The sequence below is a fragment of the Enoplosus armatus genome, chromosome 14 (assembly GCF_043641665.1).
Source record: "Enoplosus armatus isolate fEnoArm2 chromosome 14, fEnoArm2.hap1, whole genome shotgun sequence".
Classification (NCBI taxonomy): Eukaryota; Metazoa; Chordata; class Actinopteri; order Centrarchiformes; family Enoplosidae; genus Enoplosus; species Enoplosus armatus.
In genome coordinates, this window is record NC_092193.1 from 14,193,072 (window position 1) to 14,217,327 (window position 24,256).

A 24,256-nucleotide genomic window follows, 5' to 3' on the forward strand; every position below is an offset into this window, starting at 1 on the left:
GCGTTTTCATCCCATGTATTTTTAGAAACAGGTGAGAATTTAATGGCAGCACTCAGGCAGATTTGTGTTGTTCTCGGGAGAGCTGTCAGTGCGCACCCCGCCCGTCCAGCTAACTAGCGGATGATGCCTCTCTCCCCTCGGCCTGGCTAGCTCGTCAGTCTCCTCTTCCAACCGCCGGTTAAATTAGTCAGCTTTGTATGAGCTCTAACTGTAACTAGCTATTTGTTGGTTTTGCTGTAATCCGCTTGCCAAACGCAGTAGCTATGTAAAGCTAACAAGTAGCCTAAGCTTCTTATACTGTTGTGACTTGTGGTTTAGTGCCAGTGTTATTAGCTAACCATCCCTCGTGCTAGCTTAGCAGGACTGCAGTGCTTCTGTGCCTATTTGTAAAGTAGGCAGTATTGCTTTCCTGTTTTGTGGCTGCTGATGTGTAATTGTTTAAGCCCACCCACCCAGATAGATAACCATAAATGCATTAGAGGCTACTTACTGTCATGACAATAATATAAGAGACTACTCTCTCCTCTGTAAACACAACATGTGGAGGAGTGTGCATCCTGTCAAGCTAAGTTACTGTCTTCATCAGCTGTTGTCTCTGTAAATCATATCTGTAATCACAACATTAGAAATGTAGGTTGAACGTGATTTAGTACTAACATATGCTCTGATCATTTGATAAGGAAAAGCTGGACTCCTAGTATAATAAAAGAATCAGTTTTATGATGATGGATAGCGATTAAATCAAAGGCTGAAGAGCATTAAAATATCACCTAAGCAGAGTCTCAGGCTCAGTCCATGTGGAATAAGTATAGCCTAAAGATAAGGTGAACATGCAAACAAGAGTTTGTTGCAAATCACAACAGACTGTACTGCTGTCAGGTTATACGCCTTTGATCTTCAAATGTTCAACTTTACAGAGAAGGAGAAGTAATGTGAGATTTGCTCAGACTCTGGATTAAGATTAAAATCTGTACTTTTGTTGCTCCTCCTGCAAAACGAGGCACTATTCAGATGCATACTGTTCCACACATGCACATTTAGGAGCTTTCTAGTCTGACCACAGTCCTCCAGTCATTGCCACTGACCAGCTTCACTTAAGCATCTACATTTTAGATGCTTTTCTCCAACAGAAACTTGCCACTAGGGTTTGGCAATATGGCTGAAATCATCATCACAATAACAATAAGGATATTTTCTGATACTGATATATGTGAGATATGTTTGCAAACTGACATTCAACACAATGAACTGTGTCCCACTTTTATGCATTACTTGGGACAAAACTTGTTTATGTGTAAAACAAATATTTAAGAGCTGATTTTGCTCGCTTTTTAAATAACAGCTTGTCTGGAATAATTACTTTGCACATCATAGAACGGTAACCGATAACCAAGATCATATCGTCACATTAAGGTTCTGCTGATCGCTTAATGATAAATGATGATGAATTATCACCCAGTCCTACTTGCCGCCCCCATTTTCTCATACTGAGATTCAGACTGAATGTGGTCACAATCTGGCTTCAGATACCTCAGGGTGTTGTTATGCCTGCATAATGAAATAACATAGAAACTCTGTTGTCCTTCATTGCCCTTGTCATTGGCAGCCCGTCGTCACCATGACAGCGGAAGAAACCATAAATGTGAAGGAGGTGGAGATGATCAAGGTGATCCTGGACTTTCTCAACTCCAGGAAGTTGCACATCAGCATGCTGGCGCTGGAGAAGGAGAGCGGCGTCATCAACGGGCTCTACTCAGACGACATGCTCTTCCTCAGGTAGATGAACTCAACAGCAACAACCGCAGTCTGGATACGGTCGTCTCTGGTTGCAGCTCCAAAAAGCTGCGTACTATGAGGCAGAAACAACAGGCAACTGTTCCAGTGTGGAGTTTAGTGTTTCTGATAGCGTCCTCTACATTGGAGATAGTGTAACGCTGCACCGCTGCTGTAGATGTTAGTGCTCCCTTGAAAGTCAGCCAACAGTGTGTTGTCTGGCTGAGTATTAAATACATTTTGGTATTTCACCTTCTAGTGTGAAGGCTGTCTCATCTTGTCATGGTACACCTTTATTAAAAAAATACCACAGAAATTAGAGTGTAAGACATTTGGAAAACACATTTGTGGGACATTTGAAAATAAGGAAATGATTCCATGTGTTACGTGTGTATTAAAAATTATTTGTTCTTGTTTCAGACAATTGGTGCTTGATGGCCAGTGGGACGAGGTCTTGCAGTTCATTCAGCCTTTGGAGTGCATGGATAAGTTTGACAGAAAAAGGTGTGTTCACTGTGCGAGTCACTGTCAAATATGTTTGGGTTCATGTTTCCTTTTTGTGTTTATATTTTCAGTTTATTTGACGTCGCTGCCATTTGACACCCAGAGGGTGATGCAGCATCAACACTATAATTGCTTCTGTTTGTGTCACGACTTCTTATGTCAACTGTCGTGTCCTCAGGTTTCGTTACATCGTCCTCAAGCAGAAATTTCTGGAGGCTCTGTGTGTGAATAACGCCATGTCTGCAGAAGATGAGCCACAGCATGTAAGTCAACAGTAAAATATGAGTATTTTTTAAATGTTCTCCTCCCAAGTAATAACACAGCCTTGAGTTCTTTTCCCAATGAACTAGACTTTGTAACAGCGCTGCTTTGTCTTCCCACTGACTGTCGCTGGTTGTCATGGCAGTAAACAAGAAGGCTCAATCTCAAAGACAAGAAGAGAAGCAAACTGTGCTTTTTAACACATGTAGTTTGAAAGTGCAGCTCTGCAAGTTATCTGAACAAACCTCTCAATCTCTCTGTTTATAAAGAGAGAAGGCGTGTGTGTGTGTGTGTGTGTGTGTGTGTGTGTGTGTGTGTGTGTGTGTGTGTGTGTGTGTGTGTGTGTGTGTGTGTGTGTGTGTGTGTGTGTGTGTGTGTGTGTGTGTGTGTGTGTGTGTGTGTGTGTGTGTGCGTGCGTGCTCAACAGTGGCTACATTTGCATGCAAGGAGTGACGTGGATATTGGCAACACTGCAGCCAAGGACTTATCCGGATTAAACTGCTTATGTGCGACTTTGGCACTACGTGATTGACAATCCATGTTAAACCATTTTACAGAATATATCTGTTCACCTGTGACCAACAGATGAAATAGTCGAAAGACAAAAAAGGTGTGGCCATCTGCTGCCCCCTTCCTTCCTGTCTGAGCCGTAGATTGCATTTAACACAGGGGAAAGAATGGATACCCCAGTGGCAACAATAATGTACTAACACCAATAAGCTTTCTCTCAACACCAAAATGTCCTCATATTGCAAGGCAAGTAAGAATATGCACAGTAATCCAAACTGATGTAAAGTGAAATCCAATAGTAAGATGTTTCTATGCCACAGTAATCCGTTTAATTATGAGAATGAGCAAGTTGCATCTTAGCTCATGATCAGTGTGTTAGCTTTTTTGAGGTTGTAGCTCAATTATGACGTGTCAATCCAAAATCTTGTTGCTGAATGACACATAGAAGTAAATGTTGCCATTAAAAGATGATGGTGTGGTACCAGAGGACTTAAATACAGTAACTGAAGACTGAAACACACCTGAAGAGTTCCCAACACCTTTACCACAACATGATTTCACTTTTGGATAATATCTTTATGAATTGCAGAAATGTCCCCACAACGAATGCATGATGAAATATTGACATTGAGGAGTAAGGATCTTACTCTTTAACAAAAAGGTCTGTCTCTGTAGGCATCCTTTCGATAATGTCGTCAGACACTTAGAATAACAGTCTGAGCCTGTCTCTGGCAAAACAAGCACTTTTAGTGGACATATTCTGACAGGCACAGCTGCCCACAAGGATTACGTTGCAGCCATTGCAGCCCGTTTCCGGCTGCCGGCGTAAGGTGATCTACTGGACCAATTCCAAAACTTTTAGTACCAAAAGTAGATGGATGGATGGATAGATCAGACTTCTTTGGACATCTGTGGACACTGTGTATTGGTGTGTATGCTCACTGTGTGTTGGCAATGACTTGGACAGGACAGGATGGTGCAGGACAACATTTTAGGGTTAGGGTTAGGAACAAAGATGTGTGGCATTGTGATTTCTTGTGCATGTTAGCCTTGAAGCAGGTGTTTTGTGTTGTTTTTCAGTCTCGCTGACATTTAAAAATCATCCTTGCCTCCAGTGTGATAAAAGCTCTTTCCAAAAGTACCACATTTTTTGTATCGCTGCTGTCCAGAGAGAAACTTCTGCTCAGTCATCTGCGACAATCTGAAATGTATTTCATGTTTTTTCAGTTGGAGTTCACAATGCAGGAAGCAGTCAAGTGTCTCCACACCCTGGAGGAGTTCTGTCCCTCTAAAGATGACTACAGCAAACTGTGTCTGCTCCTCACGCTGCCTCGCCTCACAAACCATGCAGAGTTCAAGGCAAGACATTCAAAAGTGTTTTGAAACAGAAATATTTCAGCAGTAAAGAATAAAGTACTCTTTTTTATATACGTACTTATTTTTTGCAATTTACTAAGACTGGAAGCATCTGCATTTTCTTCTATTGTGCACTTTTCTACAAGTTGAATTAATTTCACCAACAAACAATAATGTATTTTGTTGAAATAATTACTGTCCCTCAGGATTGGAACCCGAGCACGGCCAGGGTGCAGTGTTTTGAGGAGGCCTGCACCATGGTGGCAGAGTTCATCCCTGCAGACAGGAAGCTGAGTGAGGCTGGATTCAAGGCCAGTAGGGATCGACTCTTCCAGCTGCTCCTCAAGGGAGTCCTCTATGAGTGCTGTGTGGAGTTCTGCCAGGTTTGAAATAACATAAATACTGTGTGCCTCTGAACTGTGTCATGATTTGCAGACGGTTTAAACTTAAATGTGTTGGATTCCTTTGTGCGCAGAGCAAGGCGACAGGTGAGGAGATCACAGAGAGCGAGGTCCTCCTTGGTGTCGACATGCTGTGCGGTAACGGCTGTGACGACCTGGACCTGTCCCTGCTCTCCTGGATGCAGAACCTCTCCCACACCGTCTTCTCCTGCGCCTTCGAACAGAAGCAACTCAACATCCACGTGGACCGCCTGGTCAAGCCCGCAAAGACCGGCTATGCTGACCTCCTCACCCCACTCATCAGCAAACTGTCTCCATACCCCTCCTCCCCACTGCGCCGCCCGCAGTCCGCCGACACCTACATGTCACGCTCCTTGAACCCAGCGTTGGACGGGTTGTCTTATGGGCTGTCTGGCCAGGATAAGAGAGCGAGTGGCGGGGAGGTAGCGCCGGGTAAAGGAGTCTCTCCCATGTCCCACTCCTTTGCCAACTTCCACTACCCCGGAGCAGGAGGGCAGAGCCTGAGCAGGAGTCTCATGATGGAGAGCTCCGACTGCCACAGCATCTTTGAGGAATCCCCTGAAACGTAAGGGTTTAGGGTTTAAGGACCAAGTTTTTGTCAGTCTAGAATTTTTAAGAACAAGCGGAGCATGCTCTGTGGATGTTTTGACACTTTGGTTTTATGCAGTACCTTGTAAGATGTCTGAGATAATCAGTTGCTGTGTTTTCCCTGTGAAGGTCAAGGACAGACACGCCCGTGGATAAGATGATGAGTTCAGGTGGAGCTCAGAACCTGCGTCCTGCCTCAGCTCCGGGCGAGGACGCGCCATCAGCTGGCTCTGCTGACAGGAATGAGGTAAACATCATTGACCTTTTTGCTTATTAACTCGTTAGACCTGTTGTATGTCACGCATTACTGAACAAGCGTTTTATTTGATTATGTCCCTGCATTGTTTTCTTTCCTTTATGGGTGTGAAGGTCTATATATAAACCAGTTCTAATTAGTCTTTTTCGGTATGTTGTGTCTGACTCATCCTCCTCCTGCAAGTCTGAATTATAGCGCAGTCGCTGTCATGGCTGACATGGCTTTTTAAAGGAATTTCCCCTTGTTTTGATTTCTTTGTGTTTGTGGTGTAGTGTTAGTTGTGGAGTTTCAGCATGTCCCACCACTTCATGTGCGCCATAAACCTTTGTGCAAGTAGGAAAAGGGGCTTTTTTTGTCTCAATTGTGTCTGCGTCAGACTTTGAAAACCCCTGCAGTACATTATCTAAATAGATTTAGAGAAACTTGCTGCATAAATTCCTATATTAATAATGAAGAGGTGTTTCTTATGGTCCTCATGGTTCTTAATGATTTAAGACGGTTTTGTTTTGTTTTTTACATTACATTGTGATTATTATGAAACATAATGCAGCTCTAGTAACAAAGGAGACTGGCCAGGGCAGAAACAAGGGAAAAGAAGCCCAGGTGGATTTGATTCTCGATCAGCAGAGACACGTGGCTCAAAAACCCAGGAGCTTAACCACAAAAATGTGTCATTACTGCCCTCATGTTGCCTGTAAACACAGTGGTAACACTGTATCTGTTTCTGTCTGTCTCGTGCTTTCTATTCTGAGCCCGTTGTGCAGCTCGGTGTGAAGCTGGTGCTTTGCTCTGCCTTCCCCGTCACCCTGGAGACACACAAAGAAAGAAACAGAAGCAGACTTTGGGGCCTCTGTGGTCTCACTGTCACGCCCTCTTACCCTCTCTTTCTCGTTTTCCTCTCTGTCCTCCATCCCCTTTTCCAGAGCTGGCACAGTGCCGGTGTCTCTACCCTGCCTAAATATACAGTAGATCAGTTCTTGTCAGGACAGGAAGCAGAGGACAGAGAGGGGAAGTGACCTGTCTTTGGCTCTCAGTCTCACCCTCCTTCCTGCTGGAACAACTGAACTGACATAAGAATGGGGTGGAGCAGGGTTCATCTGATCACAATGCTGCCTTTGAATAGTGTTAATAGGAGTTGGCAGATGTTTACATGCTTCACTGTGTGCTATGAGCGTGTGAATATTATGCTTTGTATGTGTTAAATTATCTCCATGTATCTTGTTCATTTGTACATACCTGTGTTCATGTTTTCCATTTAGGCCATTTAGCTGTTTTTTCTTATCCAGAGTGACTTATTCTGCTTTCTAGGAGGAATCGCCTAACAGTATATTCAATTCATAAATGGGGATAAACAACCAATAGGACTTACTGGACAGTACAAGGAGAAATAGGAAAAATAGGGAAGTAGGAAAAATGTTATATGTGCCACATGCAGTATATTAATGGCATCATGTTCAATCCTCAGCTTCGCGACTCCACAGAGAAGTATGAGGAGTACTATCGGCAGCGTCTTCGTGTGCAGCAGCACCTGGAGCAGAAGCAGCAGCAGAGGCAAATGTACCAGCAGATGCTGCTGGAGGGAGGGGTCCAGCAGGAGCCCCCGCCCAGCGAAATGCAGCACAGCCTCACAGAAAAATTCCTCAACAGGTAGAGGCACAACTAAGAGATGCTTAAGATGTTCCCCTGTCGGACAGGGTAGTGTACATCTGTAGCATATAGACACCTGTCAAGTCATATGGCAAACAGTAGTTCTGGTGCAGCTTCCTTGAATTAAGCGTGTTAATTACTGTATGGCTTTTAATATCTTCATACAATAGAGGGGCAGCTGTCAGACAAGGAGAAGTAGACGTGTTGAGGCCCTGATAATGACGAGTCCCATGTGGCTTTTCCTAGCATGGCACACACCTCCCCCAAAACCCGCCTCCAGTCCACATTGCACCATCTGTGGTGATCCGCTACATCACATCACATGGCCATCGCCTCATGTGTATTAGTTGTACACAATATTAGACCCAGACTCCACTCAAAAATAGCACCCATCTCAAAACATGTACCTTGGCTCCCAAACCATCACATTAGTGTGTATATATATATATAAATATAAATATATATATATATATATATATATATATATTTTTTTTTTTTTTTTTTTTTGAGTCTATGACAAAAATGACATGGGAGATTTGTTCATTTTTGCTCTGTCAGCAGGACAAAAGGCCCTTTGATTTGTCCCCGGAGAGTTCCTCCAGTGCTCCCTTTCCCCAACCTCTCCCTCTCTCTGTATCCTCTGCATTATTCACAAGGGTAGCTGTGCATAATGGCATCATTACTTCAGTTTTCTTTTGTCCTCTGCCCTTTGTAGTTTTAACTAGATTTAACTAGCCTGCCAACTCGGTGTACTGACAGCCTGTCAGGAAAATGTGAAGTTCTTTTTTCAAATAGTTAGTACAAGAATGCCCCATGAAAAGAGACAGGAAGAAAGGGAAATGCTAAAAGAAAGAAAAGAAGTGGAGGAAGAAGAAGTTCATGAGTGTGTGTGTGTGTGTGTGTGTGTGTGTGTGTGCGCTCCTCAGGTCCATCCAGAAGCTGGAGGAGCTCAATGTGGGGATGGAGGACTTGGGGGAGGAGGTGAAGTCTCTCACCCAGCAGTGTAATGGCAACGGGAACACGCCCACCTCTGAGGACAATAACAACCCGCCATCTGCGACCCCGGAGCAGACCCGGGGGGGAGGGGTGCTCAGCAGCACTCCACAGCACACCGCGGGGGGCCGCACAGTCCTGCCTCCAGACGAGTCCCCAGTCGTCTCCCAGAGGTACTGTAGGTGTGATTACTTCACTTTTTAAACCGGAGTTTGTTGCAGGGTTGAATTTGACGATTATTGTCTGTTGTGGGTATTTATTTTTGGCAGTGAGCAGAAACACAAAGGAGGTCAACAAGATGACTCTCCAGGCTCCTTAACCCGAAGTAAAGAGGTAGGACACAAACACATAAACACAGAAGAAGAACAGCCATTTACTAAAAGTAAATTCAGTCTGTAAATAATTTATACCTCAACAAGCATGTGATTGGTGCTGAATAATGAACCTGAAATGACTTTTGTTCATGCACAGTCTTAATTATTCACACTCAGTTTGTCACTCATTTTCTCTCACATTATTATATCACAGTTTAGTTCTGGTATTTCTGAACTTCTCTGATCTGATTGTAAGGTTCAACACATTTCCCTCTTGTTTTCATCATAATGTAATGCTAATTTGACTAAGCAGATTAGAACAGTTTCGTCTGAATGGCAGCAATGTCATGCTGGCATCGTGACAGTATGGATGTCATAGGGTAGAGAAGATTAAAATAGGTCATACTGCTAATTACATGTAAACCGTGTGTTCATGTGTTTTCATATATGGGTGTGTTTTCAGGGTGACAAGCCGAAAAACCTGTTTGTGCCAGTGCATACTCTGGAAGACACTCAGGCTGTTCGAGCTGTTGCCTTTCACCCGTCTGGAGCGCTCTATGCCGTGGGATCCAACTCCAAAACTCTACGTGTGTGTGCTTATCCAGAAACATTAGACCCAAGGTAACGTGGATGAAAGCTTAGACAATAAACCAAGTTGAGATTAAAAATGTATTGTTGGCCTTAGAAACAGCAGTTGACAAAGAAGTCCAAATGTCCATATTTTTGGGCACTTCTCATCAATGTTGGCATAAATGTTGAGACTGAAAGTTAATTTTATAAACTGGGCAGAACTTGGAGACAAATTGACCACTTTCAGAAGTCTCTAACTGGTTTTCTCATTCCAGAAAATGTTGCTCCTTTTTTTCATCAGTATTTAGTTGATGATGTTTGAATATGTATTTGTTTACTCTTCTTCTCTCTCACCATTTGTCTTCCTTTTTTCCACTTCTCCACTCTTGCTCTCCTCAGTGGTTCAAGTCCAGTAAAGCAGCCGGTCGTCCGCTTCAAGAGGAACAAACACCACAAAGGGTCCATCTACTGTGTGGCCTGGAGCCACTGCGGACAGCTGCTGGCTACAGGCTCCAATGACAAATATGTCAAAGTCCTACCTTTTAGTGCAGAGACATGCAACGCCACAGGTGAGCGCACTCTGCATGAATGCATGATGACAGTCTTGTGATTTGAAATTGGGGCCTGTTATTATCAGCATCTCATCTGTTTGTGTCTTTCTGTGCTTTAGGCCCAGACCTGGAGTTCAGCATGCATGACGGCACCATCAGAGACCTGGCCTTCATGGAGGGTCCAGAAAGTGGAGGAGCCATCTTGATCAGTGCCGGAGCTGGAGACTGTAACATCTACACCACTGACTGTCAGAGAGGACAGGGTCTGCACGCCCTCAGTGGACACACAGGTACACAGTCTGTTTCATCCATCCACTCAAAACACAAAGTGGAGAGTCAAAGAGAGAAAGAGTGTGTAACGTGTAATTTCTGTCTCGCTGATTAGGTCATATTCTGTCTTTGTATACGTGGGGAGGCTGGATGATCGCCTCTGGCTCTCAAGACAAGACGGTGCGCTTCTGGGACCTCAGGGTGCCCAGCTGTATCCGAGTAGTGGGAACAGCTTTCCATGGCTCAGGTACAACCTGTGTGTCATGACTTTCACCTCCATTTTATGATCAAATAACGCTGAATACAGCACATTTTGAGCAATGTATGACACCGGAAGTAGCACTGCTTCCATAGTGGGTGCTGATGCTCTCCATAGGAAGACAATGATTCTCCCAGTCCGTACAGAATGATTTTACTGGTAATCGTGTACTGGTTTTTACAGCTACGCCCCCCCTTTTTTTTTTACTCCACAGGCAGTCCTGTTGCCTCGGTAGCAGTTGATCCTAGTGCCCGTCTCCTAGCAACAGGACAGGAAGACAGTGCATGCATGCTGTATGACATCAGAGGGGGACGAATCGTCCAGGTGTACCGGCCGCACAGCAGTGACGTGCGATCTGTCAGGTTCTCCCCTGGAGCACATTACCTGCTCACTGGCTCCTACGACACAAAGGTCATGGTCACCAACCTCCAAGGTACGTCTCATCTGCTGACATAGTAATATATATACATATTATATGGCAATATATATTACAGAGACACCTTAGAGAATATACATAGTTGACTGCTTATATCCACCTTTAGCTTCTTCATGTGGGGTCTCCTGTTTTACCGTGACTATAAATCTAAAATGGTTTAAGTGTCATACATGTGAGCCATGTACATTTGAGGCACCTTGTTGTTAACCATATAATCCGGCTAATGCAGGGTGCATAGTGTATAGTGAAATCACGTTTTAATAGTTCTCTGTCTCATATCTTTGTACTTTGAGTATTTTGACATTTTTAGACTATAAGCTGAAAAAGACATGTTGCGGTGTGCCAAACTGTTTCTTGGCCGGAAGCTGTGACTTTCTGGAGTCTCCACTGGTTGCCTAGCAACCTCACGGTGACAACAAGACTCCAGGGAGTCATGTAAGCTCAGGAATGATCCTGGATCCCAGAACCAACAGGAAACACTGTTTTGAATCAAATTGAATTTCCTGTGTGTGTTTGCAGGTGACCTGACCAAGCAGTTGCCTATGACTGTGGTGGGAGAGCACGGCGACAAGGTGATTCAATGTCGATGGCACACACAAGACCTGTCCTTCCTCTCATCGTCTGCTGACCGCACTGTCACACTCTGGACACACAACCCATAACACACACACACACATGCACGTAAAACCAGTCACTATAATCTAAAAGACACACATTCCCCTAAAACAACACTGCTCCTCTTGCATCAACACTGTCACACCCTTTCAACACACAGCCTGAAAAAATACACACATTAACACACAAACAGATGAATAAGCCTTTCACTCCTGTCTGTAGGAAACCAAATGGATACAAACCTGTGACACATCAAAAGCACACGTTGCATGTTCTCTTTTTTCTTTCCATCTGTCACATTACATTCGTCACACCGATTCTTGTCATCTTGAGGGGTAAAACAGCAGTTCATCATAGTTCACTATCATATCATCCCTTCATGTGGTGTCATCCTACATCTTCACCCCGAACACACACACCAGTCAGTTGCTGCATGTCCTTTTTCACTGAGGAGTTGTTGAGGTTAGACAGGACAGAGTGCTTTGTTCATGATGGTGCCTTCCTTGCGTTCTTAGTTTCCATAACAAAAATGTTTTAAACAAAAAAAAGATAATGTGGTCATTTTTCTAGATGAAATTTTGTTATGTCCTACATTCCTTCGACTTTTGCATATCATTTTCTTACAGCTGGTGTTATGCTGCTATTGTTTGAGAAAAACAGGAGTTGAATTTATGGTGTAAAATGTAATTCTTCAGTGTGTCAGTAGTGAGCTGTTTCCACCAGGAGGTTGAACCTGTGGGAGTCTGTTGATCAGTCAGCTGTCGCTTCCCCCGTGGGATGTACTGATGTGTGATGTCACTGTATCCACTGCATTACTTCAACTCAAAAAATGTGTAAACTAGCTTGTGCATTTGTTTTAAATTTAAAATCAGTGTTTTTTGCGCTGGAGCTGTTACAGTGTCTTGCAATGGCTTGCTTGCAATGGAAGATTGTTACTATGTCAGCATCAAAGGGAAATACAAAGTGTAACTTGTGGTTGAGCGCCCTAGCAGTCCGTTTAGTGCTTTGGTTTGTTTACTGCTGTAACACTATAATAACAGTAGGTGGCAGTCTTTGCTCATATCAAGGCTCTAACCATATTCACCATGAAATCTGAATGGAACAACGGGTGTTTGGATATTTATTTAGAACCAGTATTTGGGGCATATGCATTGTATTCATTTCTTTCATTTTACATGCGCACTTTGTCTTTTAACGTCGTCTTCTAATATTGATTTACTTATAAAGATGCATATTTAAGTTTTTATGTTAATGTATAGTATATATTGTTTAAACAAATAAGGCCAAACTAATACGTACATAGATGTATTTATTTCAGCCGTGTTTATGTATGTACAGGTATTAGTATGTTTTTTGAAATGCTAGTGGCTCTTGTATTAAGCCTTTCTAATTCTTGTTTTTAAAAGTGACTTAAATTAATTCAAGCTAACTCAAGTCTGACTGCTGGTACGTTCAATAAAGTGTCTTTTACACAAGCTGTGTCTTTTGTGTTTTGTTGAAACATTTTACATTGAACATTTTAAAAAGTCAAAACAACATGTTGACTGTACATGAATGAGGCTTTATTCCTCTTTACCTCATTGAAACATTTAGTACAAAGGAGCATAAGGGCTGTACACGGGTTAAATTCATTCTTCTATCAAATAGTTTGCTTAAAATCCCATTTCCTTTGCCCGACCTTGGTAACTCTTAAAACAAAAACAACCCCCCCCCCCTCACATATAAACAAAATACATGGAAAGAGTGCTGTACCTCTGTGTCCACAATGACTCAGACACCACTGAAAGTATAACCACATTATTTCATAGTGGTGGGACGGCAGTTAACAGAACCACAACAATAATAAAAAGTACAGTTAACGCAAACATAACTGCAGTTGCGTATTGAAAAATACACACAGAGTGAAATGAAATAAGGACGACAGACTCATGACAAACAAGATAAAAAAAAAACAACACTTTTGTCCCTGATACTACTGAGAGTTTGTTGGTGCTGTGCAAGTTGTGCGAAACAAGTTCTTGTTAATTTGAGATTTCAGACTACATACAATGCTGACAGTGCTGTGTTTTGTCCAAAAGGACAAATGTAAAGGCTTTCTTGTGAGTGACCACCCACTGGTCAGTCACAATGCTGTCCACACATTCATGAGATAAAAACAAAAACAAAACGTGACTGTCTCTTTAGTGCTTAGTTCAGTTGGAGCTGGAGCTGGAGCTGGGCCTGGCTGTAGTGTTTGCTGCAGAGGGCAGGGTGACACGTTGCTCGTCCATTCGTTTGGCCTGAGAGCGCATGATGAGGCTGAAGAAGTCCTCATCTGGTACAGTGGGCCCTCGGACCGGAGGAGGAGGGGGGGCACAGCGCTGGTCATCCAAACGGGACCCCTGGTAGAGTTGAAGGAAGAAAGCGTCAGAGCGTCAGTTTAAGATCTGTTTTTTATGTTCTTGTGTAGAAAAGCACTTTTTATCTTCTGTATCAAATGTATTGTGTGCTTATCATTGTGCAGTAAACAGCACTCAGCTTTTTTCTTCAAGCACATATTTGGTCATATCAGGTACCTGGCACTTGACAAGCATATCAAAGAAGTCGTCGTCAGGCTCAGCGTTGTCAGCATTGGCCATCAGGTGGCTGAGCACGGCCTGATTGCTGTTTTGATTGAGCCTTAGGCCGGGCAGGCTCCCCCCTGCTGCTGACGACTCCTCTAACCGCCGGCTTGGGGCACCCGAGACGTTGGCAGACTCTGATACAGCTACAGAGTTTGAGAGAATCAATGAAGTGCCAGACGAGATAAACGGCACAGAAGTTTTATTTCAGAATGAAAAGGGAGTTACACTGTGGGAATGCATGGACTTACATTTCCTGATGGCTCTAGGAGGCGACTCCGGACCACTGTTTAATGATAACCTGCTGCCCTTATCCTGTATTGAGCAGCGTTGGTCATCCATACGGTTGCTCTGGAAACGGCTCAGCAGGTCAAAGAAGCCCTCGTCTCCAAGCATGTCAGGACTGAGTCGCTAATTAAGTACAAAAACACAAAAATGAAAATAGGCCTTGTTTGATGATAGCTGTAGGAAACTAAATGCATGTGTGTGTTATCAGCTGAATGCACCCTGCGCTGTGTACCTTCTGTGGTCCCTGTGCGAGTGTCTGGCTGGTGTCCAGCGTGTTGCTGGTGTCCTGGAGGACCTTACTGGAGCCACCAGCCTTGTATTTCTTCCCACGCAGACGGCTGACAAAGAACAGCTTGGAGGAGGTCTTAGCCAGAGAGGGTTTGGACTGTTTGGTCAGGATGTCACTGTTCCACTTCTGACCCTTCAATACACAGGAATGGATTATAGTTACCACAATGCAGAAGGAAACGGTGGGGAAAAACGATAGGAAGAAACACAAAGCTTGGAGGAGATAAAACATCCAATTATCTGTGGTCTGCCTTTCAGGGGACCCAAGGACGCTAAAAAGGTTGTTTTAGTAGCCCGGCGTGACTTAGAAGGAGCTGTGACAGAACATGATGAAGTTCTTACATTCATCTTGTCTGGAGTGAGTTTCATCAGCTCCAGGTTCTCCATGCTGTGTCTTCTGCTCATCCTGGGCCTCGCTCCTAAAACACAGAAACAATGTAAACACCCTTTGCAATACAAACTACACGTATCATTTAAAACTTAACCAACATACCGTGCAGGTTGTAGTCAATTTCCTTATTCTCTGACAGAGTGGAGTTATTTGTGCTATAACTCAGACCCAGAACCATCTGGAGATCAGACACGTTCATACGAGCCGTCAGCTCCCCGCTCCTGTCTCCAGTCTAGAAAGAAAAACACATACACAACTACTGAAGGATTTCCTTTCCTGTTTTTGTAACATTTTCAAAGTTAGTTGCTCAGAATATTGTTTCCACTGCTTTATTAAAAAGGAGAAGGCAATGGCAGAAGAATGAGAAAGAAAGGAACATTTACACTGCTTTCATTTACATTCTGTACCTCTTTGCAGATCTCCAGGTGTTTCTCAGCAAAATGCATGGCTTGGTCATGGTTCCCAAGTGCAGTGTGAGCATTTCCAAGACTCCAGCATGCACGGCCCTCCCCAATCCTACATCAAAAAGACATTTAAATAAATCTTATAAACACTTAAAATATAGGAAACATCAGCATGAATTCTTCTTCCTATAGTGAATGTGTGTGTGTGTGTGTGTGTGTGTGTGTGTACCTGTCATTGAGGTCCTGGGCGATGATGAGGTGTTTGAGGTGGTAGTCGATGGCCCTCTCATAGTCCTGGAGAAGTGTGTAGGTGTTACCCAGACTGTAGCAGGCCTGGGCCTCCACCGCTCGATCCTTCAACTGCCTCGCCAGCTGCAGTGTCCTCCTGACAAACACGCAGACATGCAGCTGGTTCAAAACACTTCAGAGAGGCTTCAATATTTGCCTCTGGCTTCCTACATGGCACAGGTTTAATTTCAGAAGAAACACAGTCTGGGAACAATTTTTACAGTTGTTAGACAGCCGTTTCTAAGATACTCATGGATGAAAGAAAAACCACAGCTTAGTTTATGTTTGGTGGTATAACAGTTGTCTTTCAACAGACGTGATATGTCACACCACACCCAACATTTATATCTTGCTTGACAGTATGTAGAGATGATGAAGTGTAAACCGTCCTCTACCCTGCTGGTTCTAGCAAGACTGCTGTAGTTTTAATCAAGAATGATAAAAATAAACTGCATAACTTTATATCTGTTTAGATAAGTCAAACAAGTGACAAAAGTTTTGTAAACTTATTCTGTACATTCCGCCATGTACTTGTACCATGGAAATGCCTATCCAGTATACTGTGTAACAGATCCTTGATACATAAGATTCTACATGTATGCATGCCCTGTCATACGTTTTTATACAGAAAATTATTTTTAAAAATGTTGTGCTGTGGCTTACTTGTAATGCTCAGCTGCCACGTCAAATTCCCCCAAAAAGATATAGGCGTTCCCCAGGTTGCAGTAAGCCCGTCTCTCTGCTGAGCGGTCGCCAAACTCCTTAGCTATGAGCAAGCGCTGTTCAGAGGAAGAGACATGGAAACATATTTTAGCATTTATATTAGAATAACTGTAATAACAGAAGTAACTGAGTTACACGTATAATGCTTGTCTATGAAGTATGTAGACTTTGCAAATATGCTTTGATAATGAATGGGTTTTTAGGGTCACACTACACCTGTTCGTGAGAAGCCACAGCTTTGCGAAAGTTTCCCAACAAGTAGTGCGTGTTGCCGAGGTTGCCGTAGGTTCGACCCTGAGCAGCGCGATCCCCAAGCTCCTTCACTATCGCCAAGTTTGCCCTGAAAATGCACACACAGTCAAATGCAATGTGATTGGATATTAGTAGAAAGGCATCGTATCATTAAAATGTCACAGTCACTTACTCATAGTACTCTGCTGCCTTCCTAAGTGCCATCATGACCTCTTCTGGGAAATCTCCAGGCTCAGCTCCACTCCAACAGATACTTTTACCTTTGGCATGGTACACGTTCCCAAAGTTATACAGAGCTCGCGCCTGCCCCACCTAACACCAATCCAGGAAAAACATGTCAGTGCTGAAGATTAATGTCTTCTGGATCCCCCCATACACATCACTGTATACACTATCACTAATGTGCGTGAATATCTGGCTGCCTCACCTTGTCATTAATGTCTCTTGCTATGTCCAAGTGCCTCTGACAGCAAACCACAGCCTCGTCAAACCGCCCCAGCACCTTCAATGTGTTGCCGAGGTTTCCACTGGCTTTGGCTTCTCCAAGCAGGTCACCAATTGTCCTACGCAACACACATTATGTTAGTAATAACAAATATAGTAATGATCTGTCAGCAGCAGTTGTCAGGTTCTTGTGTAGCTCCAACCTGGTCAAGGTGAGGTCATGCCGGTGGAACTCCAGGGCCTTGGCGTAGTCATGCAGGTGGAAGTAAGCATTTCCCAGCTGGCTGTAGATGGCACTGAGCACCTGCAGGTCCTCTGTGCCCACCTGGATGGCAGCTTCAAAGAAGGAGACGCCTGCTCTGTAGTCGCCCACCTTACAGAGCCGCTCGCCCTCCAACGCCAGCTCCAGGCAGGACACCTCCATCCTACAGCGGACAGCAGCAGAGTCAGTCTGTCAGGTGTCGAACAAGGATCTGCTGTTTGAACTGGCTAAGACTCAAGAAAAACAATTCTTACTGAGCAACACCAAAGTATCTTGAATCCAAAGACAATAATTTAAGACCAATAACAAAAAAGTAATGGGAAAATAGATCTTCTCTGGCTGAAACCTACAGCCAACTGACCGGCCTCCGCTTACAACCAGGGAATAAAACCTCTCTCTAAGCAAAGGCTTTCAACAGGGAATGTTGTTTAGCTACTTCCTTCCACCTACAGAGAACAATGGCTCAAACTGGGGTTTGTTTGTTATGGTAGCTCTCACATCCCTTTGACATGCCTCAGAAAGTAAAGCGGGTTCCTTTTACGGTAAAATGAAGCAGAGAGTCAGTAGAAGTGTTAAAGTAGACCAATGTTTAAAATCCCCTGTTCATTAGCTTTGCTTTAGAATTTGAAATAGTTTAAATACTTTGTGCCTTAAAATATCTGTATGTTTTAGCCCATTAACCACAAGCTGTATATGCTTTACAGGATATTACTTCCAATCATTTTCAACCATATCATAGGTTTTTAGACTTATTCATATTATGCAGGCATCGGTTTCCAATGGGTTACAAAATGGAATAAAAATGAACTTTATTTTTTGTAACATTTTACCATAATAATTTGGTAATGCACTTTGAAAACACTTCACTTTGTTGATGTGTTCACAGATGCTCCAATAATTTTTAAGATCCAACTCACAACTCTCAATCTTTTTAATGAAAGAAACAATCAAATTCACATTATCCTGAACTTCGGACAAAATAGCTTGCTGATGCTAATGCTTTCTTGTCTATCAATAAAGTAAATGGCTGTTCAGATTGTTGGTTGCTTTTTATAACATACTATAATGAAATTGTAGTCTAATCAAACAATATAAAAATGCAGGATATCATTTTTAACATTCAATTTGAAGTGGGTCCTCTAAGACAAGCCTTGTGGAGTTACAGATGAGGTTAGGCTCTGGCGTTTCAAGGCCAGATGAAAGGAATGTTAGACAATGGCTGATGGTTTATCTGCACATGGATTATCTTTAGATTAAGCGGCATATTTGTGCAAAGCAAAAATTGTTAGTCTGCCAACTTTTGGTTTTCAGGAAACTGTATTGTTGGGAAGAGATCGGCTGCACACAAAGTCTGTTCAATTTGTTTATCTCAAGCTTTCCTCCTGCAGCCACCCAAGGCTTTGTCTGAAAGCTCTCAAAAACTGACCCAGAAACATTAATATAAAGACACAATGTAGTCTAGATGCCCCATGTGAAGTAATAGTTTACATAGTGTGCTATTAGAATGACACAAACACATCAATCAAAGTAGCTTGTCAGCTTGGCTATACTTTGTGAACAAAGGCAAACATGTTGTGAATAGTTGATAAAGCTCATGTAATCAGCAGTTTTAGGCCTTGGCCTACTTTTTGTTTACTACAAAGTTAACAACATACTACAACACTGTAGCGGTGGCAAACACTAGCCTACCTGCTTGCTTTTCGTGTCTTACAACAACAACAACAGCACATGGAGCATCTGAGAGGCATCTACTGAGGTTTCCACTGGAAAGGCTTCCAGGCTGTAGCTCCTTTGTTTGAAGCATGAAGAGAGCAACTCAACCCAAGTTGGTAGTTTGTACTAAAAGAGGGTGATCAAGATCTTGTTTGTTGTTGATTTAAGGAAAAGAAAAAAAGTTTAAAAAAAAATAGCATTCCTTTCCTGTGATATCAAAACCACTGCTCATCTGACGTCACTCTGACGAGTGATTTTAGCATCACGCGTCGGAAAACTTTCAAGGAGACTCATGTGATGTTGTCACAGTATTAACTTCCAATGCATGGCAGCAAGGAAACTGCTCAATCAGCATTTTCTACACTAATCAGCTTGTCTTTCTTTCAAGCTCTCTCTTCTGACCTGGTCACCTGAGATTACAGCTGTAGAGTGTGCACCTGACAGATTACAGTGCTGGAGAGTGTTAAGTAGCTTTATTAGATGTGTCAGACACATGCAGACTGTAGTGTAGTCTAATGGAATCAACTAATTGACGATAACCATCCTGACAGTAGTGTCCATTGGGGAAAAACAGACATCCTCCCAACCAAGCAGACGCCTACTCTATCCAAATAAATTGGACACGTGTGGCGAAAAACAAAGCAAGCAGTGATGAATTTTTCAGGGCTTGTTAAATATTGAAGCTAACTGGAGCAGGTCTTTCTGTGTTAGGCAGGTCACACCTGTTGCCAGAGCTCTTTCCCTGGGTATATATGGACAGCTGGCTGGTGCCTTTTGGGAAACTCACCTACCTTTATATCAACAAACTCACAGAGAACAATGTGAAAAAGGGCATCCCACCCGATAAATTAACTTAGCTTTCCAATTCCATAGTACACATAATACCATCACTTCCTCAACAAGGTTAACATCAAATAAATACTGTATCTGTTACCTGACACTGACACATCTTATGTAACAAGCATTAAAATAATGACAAATTTAAAGAGATCTTTCTTCTCTTAACCAACAACCTAATTTACAGTCCCTCCTAAAACGAATGAGGGTTTTTTCCAGGAATGTTAAAAAGGAAAAACAGTAGCAATCTACTCTATAACTATACCTTAGTTGAGAGAGGAGAGATTCCTACCTGTAGCGGACATGAGCGGACTGCTCCTCAGCCCCCGTGCTAACCACTGAGCCACTGGTATCCATTGATGTGCATAATATGAGGGACAATCCCAGTTTCGTTCCCGAAAAAATGGTTGCGTTTAAAAACAAGAGCCAACAAGAAAGAAAAAGAAATGTTTGGTCGAAAAAGGAGCTGGGCAAGAGGTGGTAAACCAAACAAAAAGTCACCCAACGTGGCCAAGTCTGCGACTGTCTCTCTGCTGAATGTTGAGAGGGGAAGGTAACCCCATGAGTGTTAGACAGAGCTGCAGAGTCCTGAGCGTCAGTCCGCACGGCTGCTTTTGTATACTGTGTGTTTTGCGTCACTGCCCTTCAATCTCGTCGGCTGCCCTCTGTGAAGAGAACACAAGATGCTGTACGTGAAGCCTCATTCTGGCCACGCGGTGCCATGGCAACACCAACCAAACAGCAGCGTGCACAAGTGGGGCAGGCAGAAAGTGAGAGAGCAGGGCGAATGGACGGGGTCAACACAGGCAAGCTGTCAATCTAAAATGGTGACTCAATTGATCCAGGCTTGGAGATGTGTGTGTGTGTGTGTGTGTGTGTGTGTGTGTGTGTGTGTGTGTGTGCGTGCGCGTATGAGAGCTCTAAATGTGCTGTAAGGTGTGCAAGCTTTGAATGCCACAGAATGCAACCAATGCAAGCAGGGGTGGCAGGAAAAATATAATCTCCAGAGTGTGTCGATGCAAATCAGAGGTAGTCAATGAAAGTAAAGAGCAACCAGCAACCTGTTGCATTATTTGTCAAGAAAAAGGTCACTAAATTAAAACTGAAGCTCTGGAAAAAAAAATAGAAAAACAGATGAACATACTGTGTGTATGCACCGTCCACCAAAGGAAAGGACAGTGATAAGCAAGCTACATGGATAAGATAGACTGCACCAAGTAAAGACCAGAGCCAACCATTACCTCATTTCTCCATGATAGCCACCAGCCACACCATACCAGCCACACCCATTTGTCCCCCCAAGTTTAACCCATCAGCTCCTCCACACACACACACACACACACACACACACACACACACACACACACACACACACACACACACACACACACACACACACACGGTGGGAAATAGGGCAGACCACTTTTTGCAAACTGGGTTAATTCTTTATGCTAACAGCTGAAAAACCACAAAGACATGACAAACAAGCAGTGTGCCTATATTTGAAAACCTCTCAGAGACAGTTAAAACACATGGCACGTAAATTGTATTGCATTTTATAGATCAGATATTATAAATGACCACCTCTGTGTTTGTTTTCCAGCAATCCAAATATGTTCACCCCAACTTTACATACAGACCACATTCCTATTATTAGCAAAATCTAAAAACAGTAGGAAAAATTAGTAAACAAGAGTCTATCAGTATCAAGTTTGGTGAATCATAAAATTATTTTTAATATATTTAATACTAATCATGACAATTATTATTACTTTTTATTTACTTGGATATTACTTAAGAGTCAAAATATATGTACTGTATTTCTTGGTCCAGGCCCAGTTCTATCTACTGTACATAAAAAGGAGGCCTTTGTTCATAAAGTACTTTGGATTAGGACCTTTGATCTACAATAGGTTTGCAGAGCAGTTTCCTTTTTTATTTTTGACATATCAGCACTGAGCTCATACTGCAAGAAGAGCACAAGAACCAAAACAGCAACAAAAGACAGCACCCAACAACTCAATCATGATGCTTATGTCAGAATCTCTTGTTAGTACTAGGATTACGGCTGGTAAATTTCTCTCAATGAAAAGACTCAACACAGTATGAGTGGCAGTAGACATTCAACACTAAACTTAGAATTGAGGGGAAATTTTACAGATAGGGGTTTGTTTGTGCATGTGAACAAGTTTGAATGTAAGGGTAACATTGTTGCTGATCCAGCAAATTTCTAAAGAAGAGGGTTTTACCTTATCATAATCGATGCAATAACTAAAGTCTGGTGGTTTATAGTCCTTATATGTTGAGTACTTGTACAAGAAGGTACGAGAATGAAATCACCCACCCTGTTCTGCCTGCTGCTATGTGAATGTGAACGGTTACAACATAAACTAAAGCCCAGGGCTTTGGGAGTACATTATTATAATCACCGATTGATGTGTGCCAGTGTTCATGCAACCTTTTCCACAATTGTATGCCAACTGGGTGTGTTTGAGAGAGGCCTTCTCTGCTCACAAAGCTACAGTGAGCATGAACAAGTGTGTACCAGGAAGAAGTGATTCATCACTAAAAAGCGTCATCAAAGGAAACAAGAGGTTGTTTTTTTAAATGACAGCTTCACGGGAGGTTATCTCTTTGAGTCACAAATAGGACATGATTTCATCTTAAGCACACAGCATATACTTTCTTTGTGCTTACAGCCCATTGATGCGCTGAAATGACTACTGCCACTGAGAGCAAAATCTAAATATGGAAACACCACTCAGCATTACACCATGAGTCAGCAAAACAAAGACAGAAACAACCACAGAAGTACTGGGATACTGACCGGTAACTCTTCCTCACAGGAACAGGATATCTGGAAAGCCTGCAAGGAAAAGTGTTGTGATCATGAATAACTTTACATCTAAATTAACTGGTCTCGCAGTACTTGGTTAGTTGATTTTGTGCATGAACATTTGTTGTATTTTGCCTTGCATGGTTACGGACACTATACAGATTTGACATAACATTATACTGACACTGAAGACTTGGAGATTTAGTACTCCAGATGACACACACTCAGTTGCCATTCTACTGGGTACACTTATCTAAAACTAGGAATAAAATAAACCAGGTATACCTAATATATGATTCAACAGTGAGGGAAGACTAAATATTATAAACACTTCCTCCTATAACACAACACATTTCAACAGCACCTCAAACTGAAGCCTCCAAAATGACCATAAAATTGAACACCTTTCTTTTGGGTGATGTGAGTTTGATGGTTGTGTCTGTGTCAATGTTGTGTAGAGATAAGAGTGTGTGTGTCTGTATAACTGTGTATTACTAAACTGGCATAATAATTAAATAATGTTTGCAAGTATATGAAATATATGAAAGTGGCCATAATCATGTAAGACAAATAGAGTAATAGAACAATTACTCTAATTGTGTTTAGAACTTTAAGTACATTCATATATTAAGCTTTAATAAAAAAACTTAAGTAAACAAACAGTAACGTTAACACCATTGATTATCCGAGTTCCGAGTGACTGATCAGTAACGTTAACGTTATGATTAATCTCTACTGGACACATCCCTGTTAGTAGGAGCTCCATTCAGACATATCCAAGAGGTACTCTTCCATGAGGAAGCTTGAAAGAGAGCATTGTAAACACCACGCTTACATGATGGGTACTACTGTCAGACGTTTAACACCAGCTCGAAGACACAACCTCGGGCAATGAATTCATCCCTCTCTGGGGACAGTATCTCATACAGCTAAAGATTAGCTAGTTAGCATGTTAGCTTCTAAACTTACGTTAGACGATCCAGTTCGAACAATGGTGATTTCTCTTCTTTTCTTTACTTTCTCACAGGAATACAAACATACGTCCGTCTAAAAAGACAAGCCTGCAATTGAAGGACAAACCGTACCATATCCAGCCTAACACTATATTATCCTTTAACTTTTGTAAAACTTCGATTTCACTTCGATGAGAAAGAAGTAAAACCTTGCGGCTCCACTATCGTATTGTGTTTTCGCCGAGTAGCCAATCAGAGGGCGACATTCAAAGATAGCCACGCCCCGAATAACAGTCATTGGACCAATACATTTGAATAGAAAAGAGATGACGTTTTGTCACGGTTTAGCTGTCAGTACCTGACAGACGTAGTTTATTAATTTTTGACGCCCGTTTGTTTGCAAAGTAAGCACAAAGGACCACTTGTCCGCTATGTATCGTTTAAGCAGGCGAGGGTGTAAAGTTCCCCTTAGACCCCTTAATAAACACGTAAAGTATATACTTGAAATACAAAAAGTACTGATGTTGATTGTTTTACTTGCTAACGCTATTTAACTCCTTTTGTTGGAGGCTTCACGACCACCGTTACCTAGCAACCAGACTCTGCCTGTACAGCTGCCAGTCCCGGCTCCAGACGTTCAGCGCTGCCGTGT

The 24,256-nt window shown here is 42.6% G+C and overlaps 2 protein-coding genes across 4 annotated transcripts; one reads left to right on the forward strand and one right to left on the reverse strand.

The window, feature by feature from the left end:
• On the forward strand, positions 1-11,372 carry wdr47a (WD repeat domain 47a). 2 transcript variants are annotated; one of them, XM_070919058.1, is made up of 17 exons: positions 1-31; positions 1,607-1,776; positions 2,194-2,277; positions 2,456-2,540; positions 4,276-4,407; positions 4,611-4,787; positions 4,880-5,391; positions 5,544-5,661; positions 7,136-7,317; positions 8,244-8,483; positions 8,580-8,643; positions 9,088-9,245; positions 9,594-9,763; positions 9,865-10,035; positions 10,131-10,262; positions 10,489-10,707; positions 11,230-11,372. In XM_070919058.1, exons 2-17 carry the CDS (start codon positions 1,619-1,621, stop codon positions 11,370-11,372), a joined length of 2,745 nt encoding a protein of 914 aa, XP_070775159.1. In that variant the 5' UTR covers positions 1-31; positions 1,607-1,618. The 2 variants fall into 2 exon arrangements, with proteins under 2 accessions (XP_070775159.1, XP_070775161.1); XM_070919060.1 differs by lacking the exon at positions 1-31 and having other exon boundaries at positions 1,601-1,776.
• Positions 11,373-13,249: 1,877 nt separating this feature from the next.
• Positions 13,250-20,172, reverse strand: gpsm2 (G protein signaling modulator 2). 2 transcript variants are annotated; one of them, XM_070918662.1, is made up of 14 exons: positions 20,108-20,172; positions 17,207-17,428; positions 16,987-17,122; positions 16,732-16,871; positions 16,524-16,647; positions 16,248-16,363; positions 15,526-15,681; positions 15,300-15,408; positions 14,995-15,124; positions 14,844-14,920; positions 14,446-14,634; positions 14,177-14,336; positions 13,881-14,071; positions 13,250-13,706 (listed from the first exon to the last, which is right to left on the reverse strand). In XM_070918662.1, exons 1-14 carry the CDS (start codon positions 20,170-20,172, stop codon positions 13,518-13,520), a joined length of 2,004 nt encoding a protein of 667 aa, XP_070774763.1. In that variant the 3' UTR covers positions 13,250-13,517. The 2 variants fall into 2 exon arrangements, with proteins under 2 accessions (XP_070774763.1, XP_070774764.1); XM_070918663.1 differs by lacking the exon at positions 20,108-20,172 and having other exon boundaries at positions 14,464-14,634; positions 17,207-17,427.
• Positions 20,173-24,256: the final 4,084 nt, after the last annotated feature.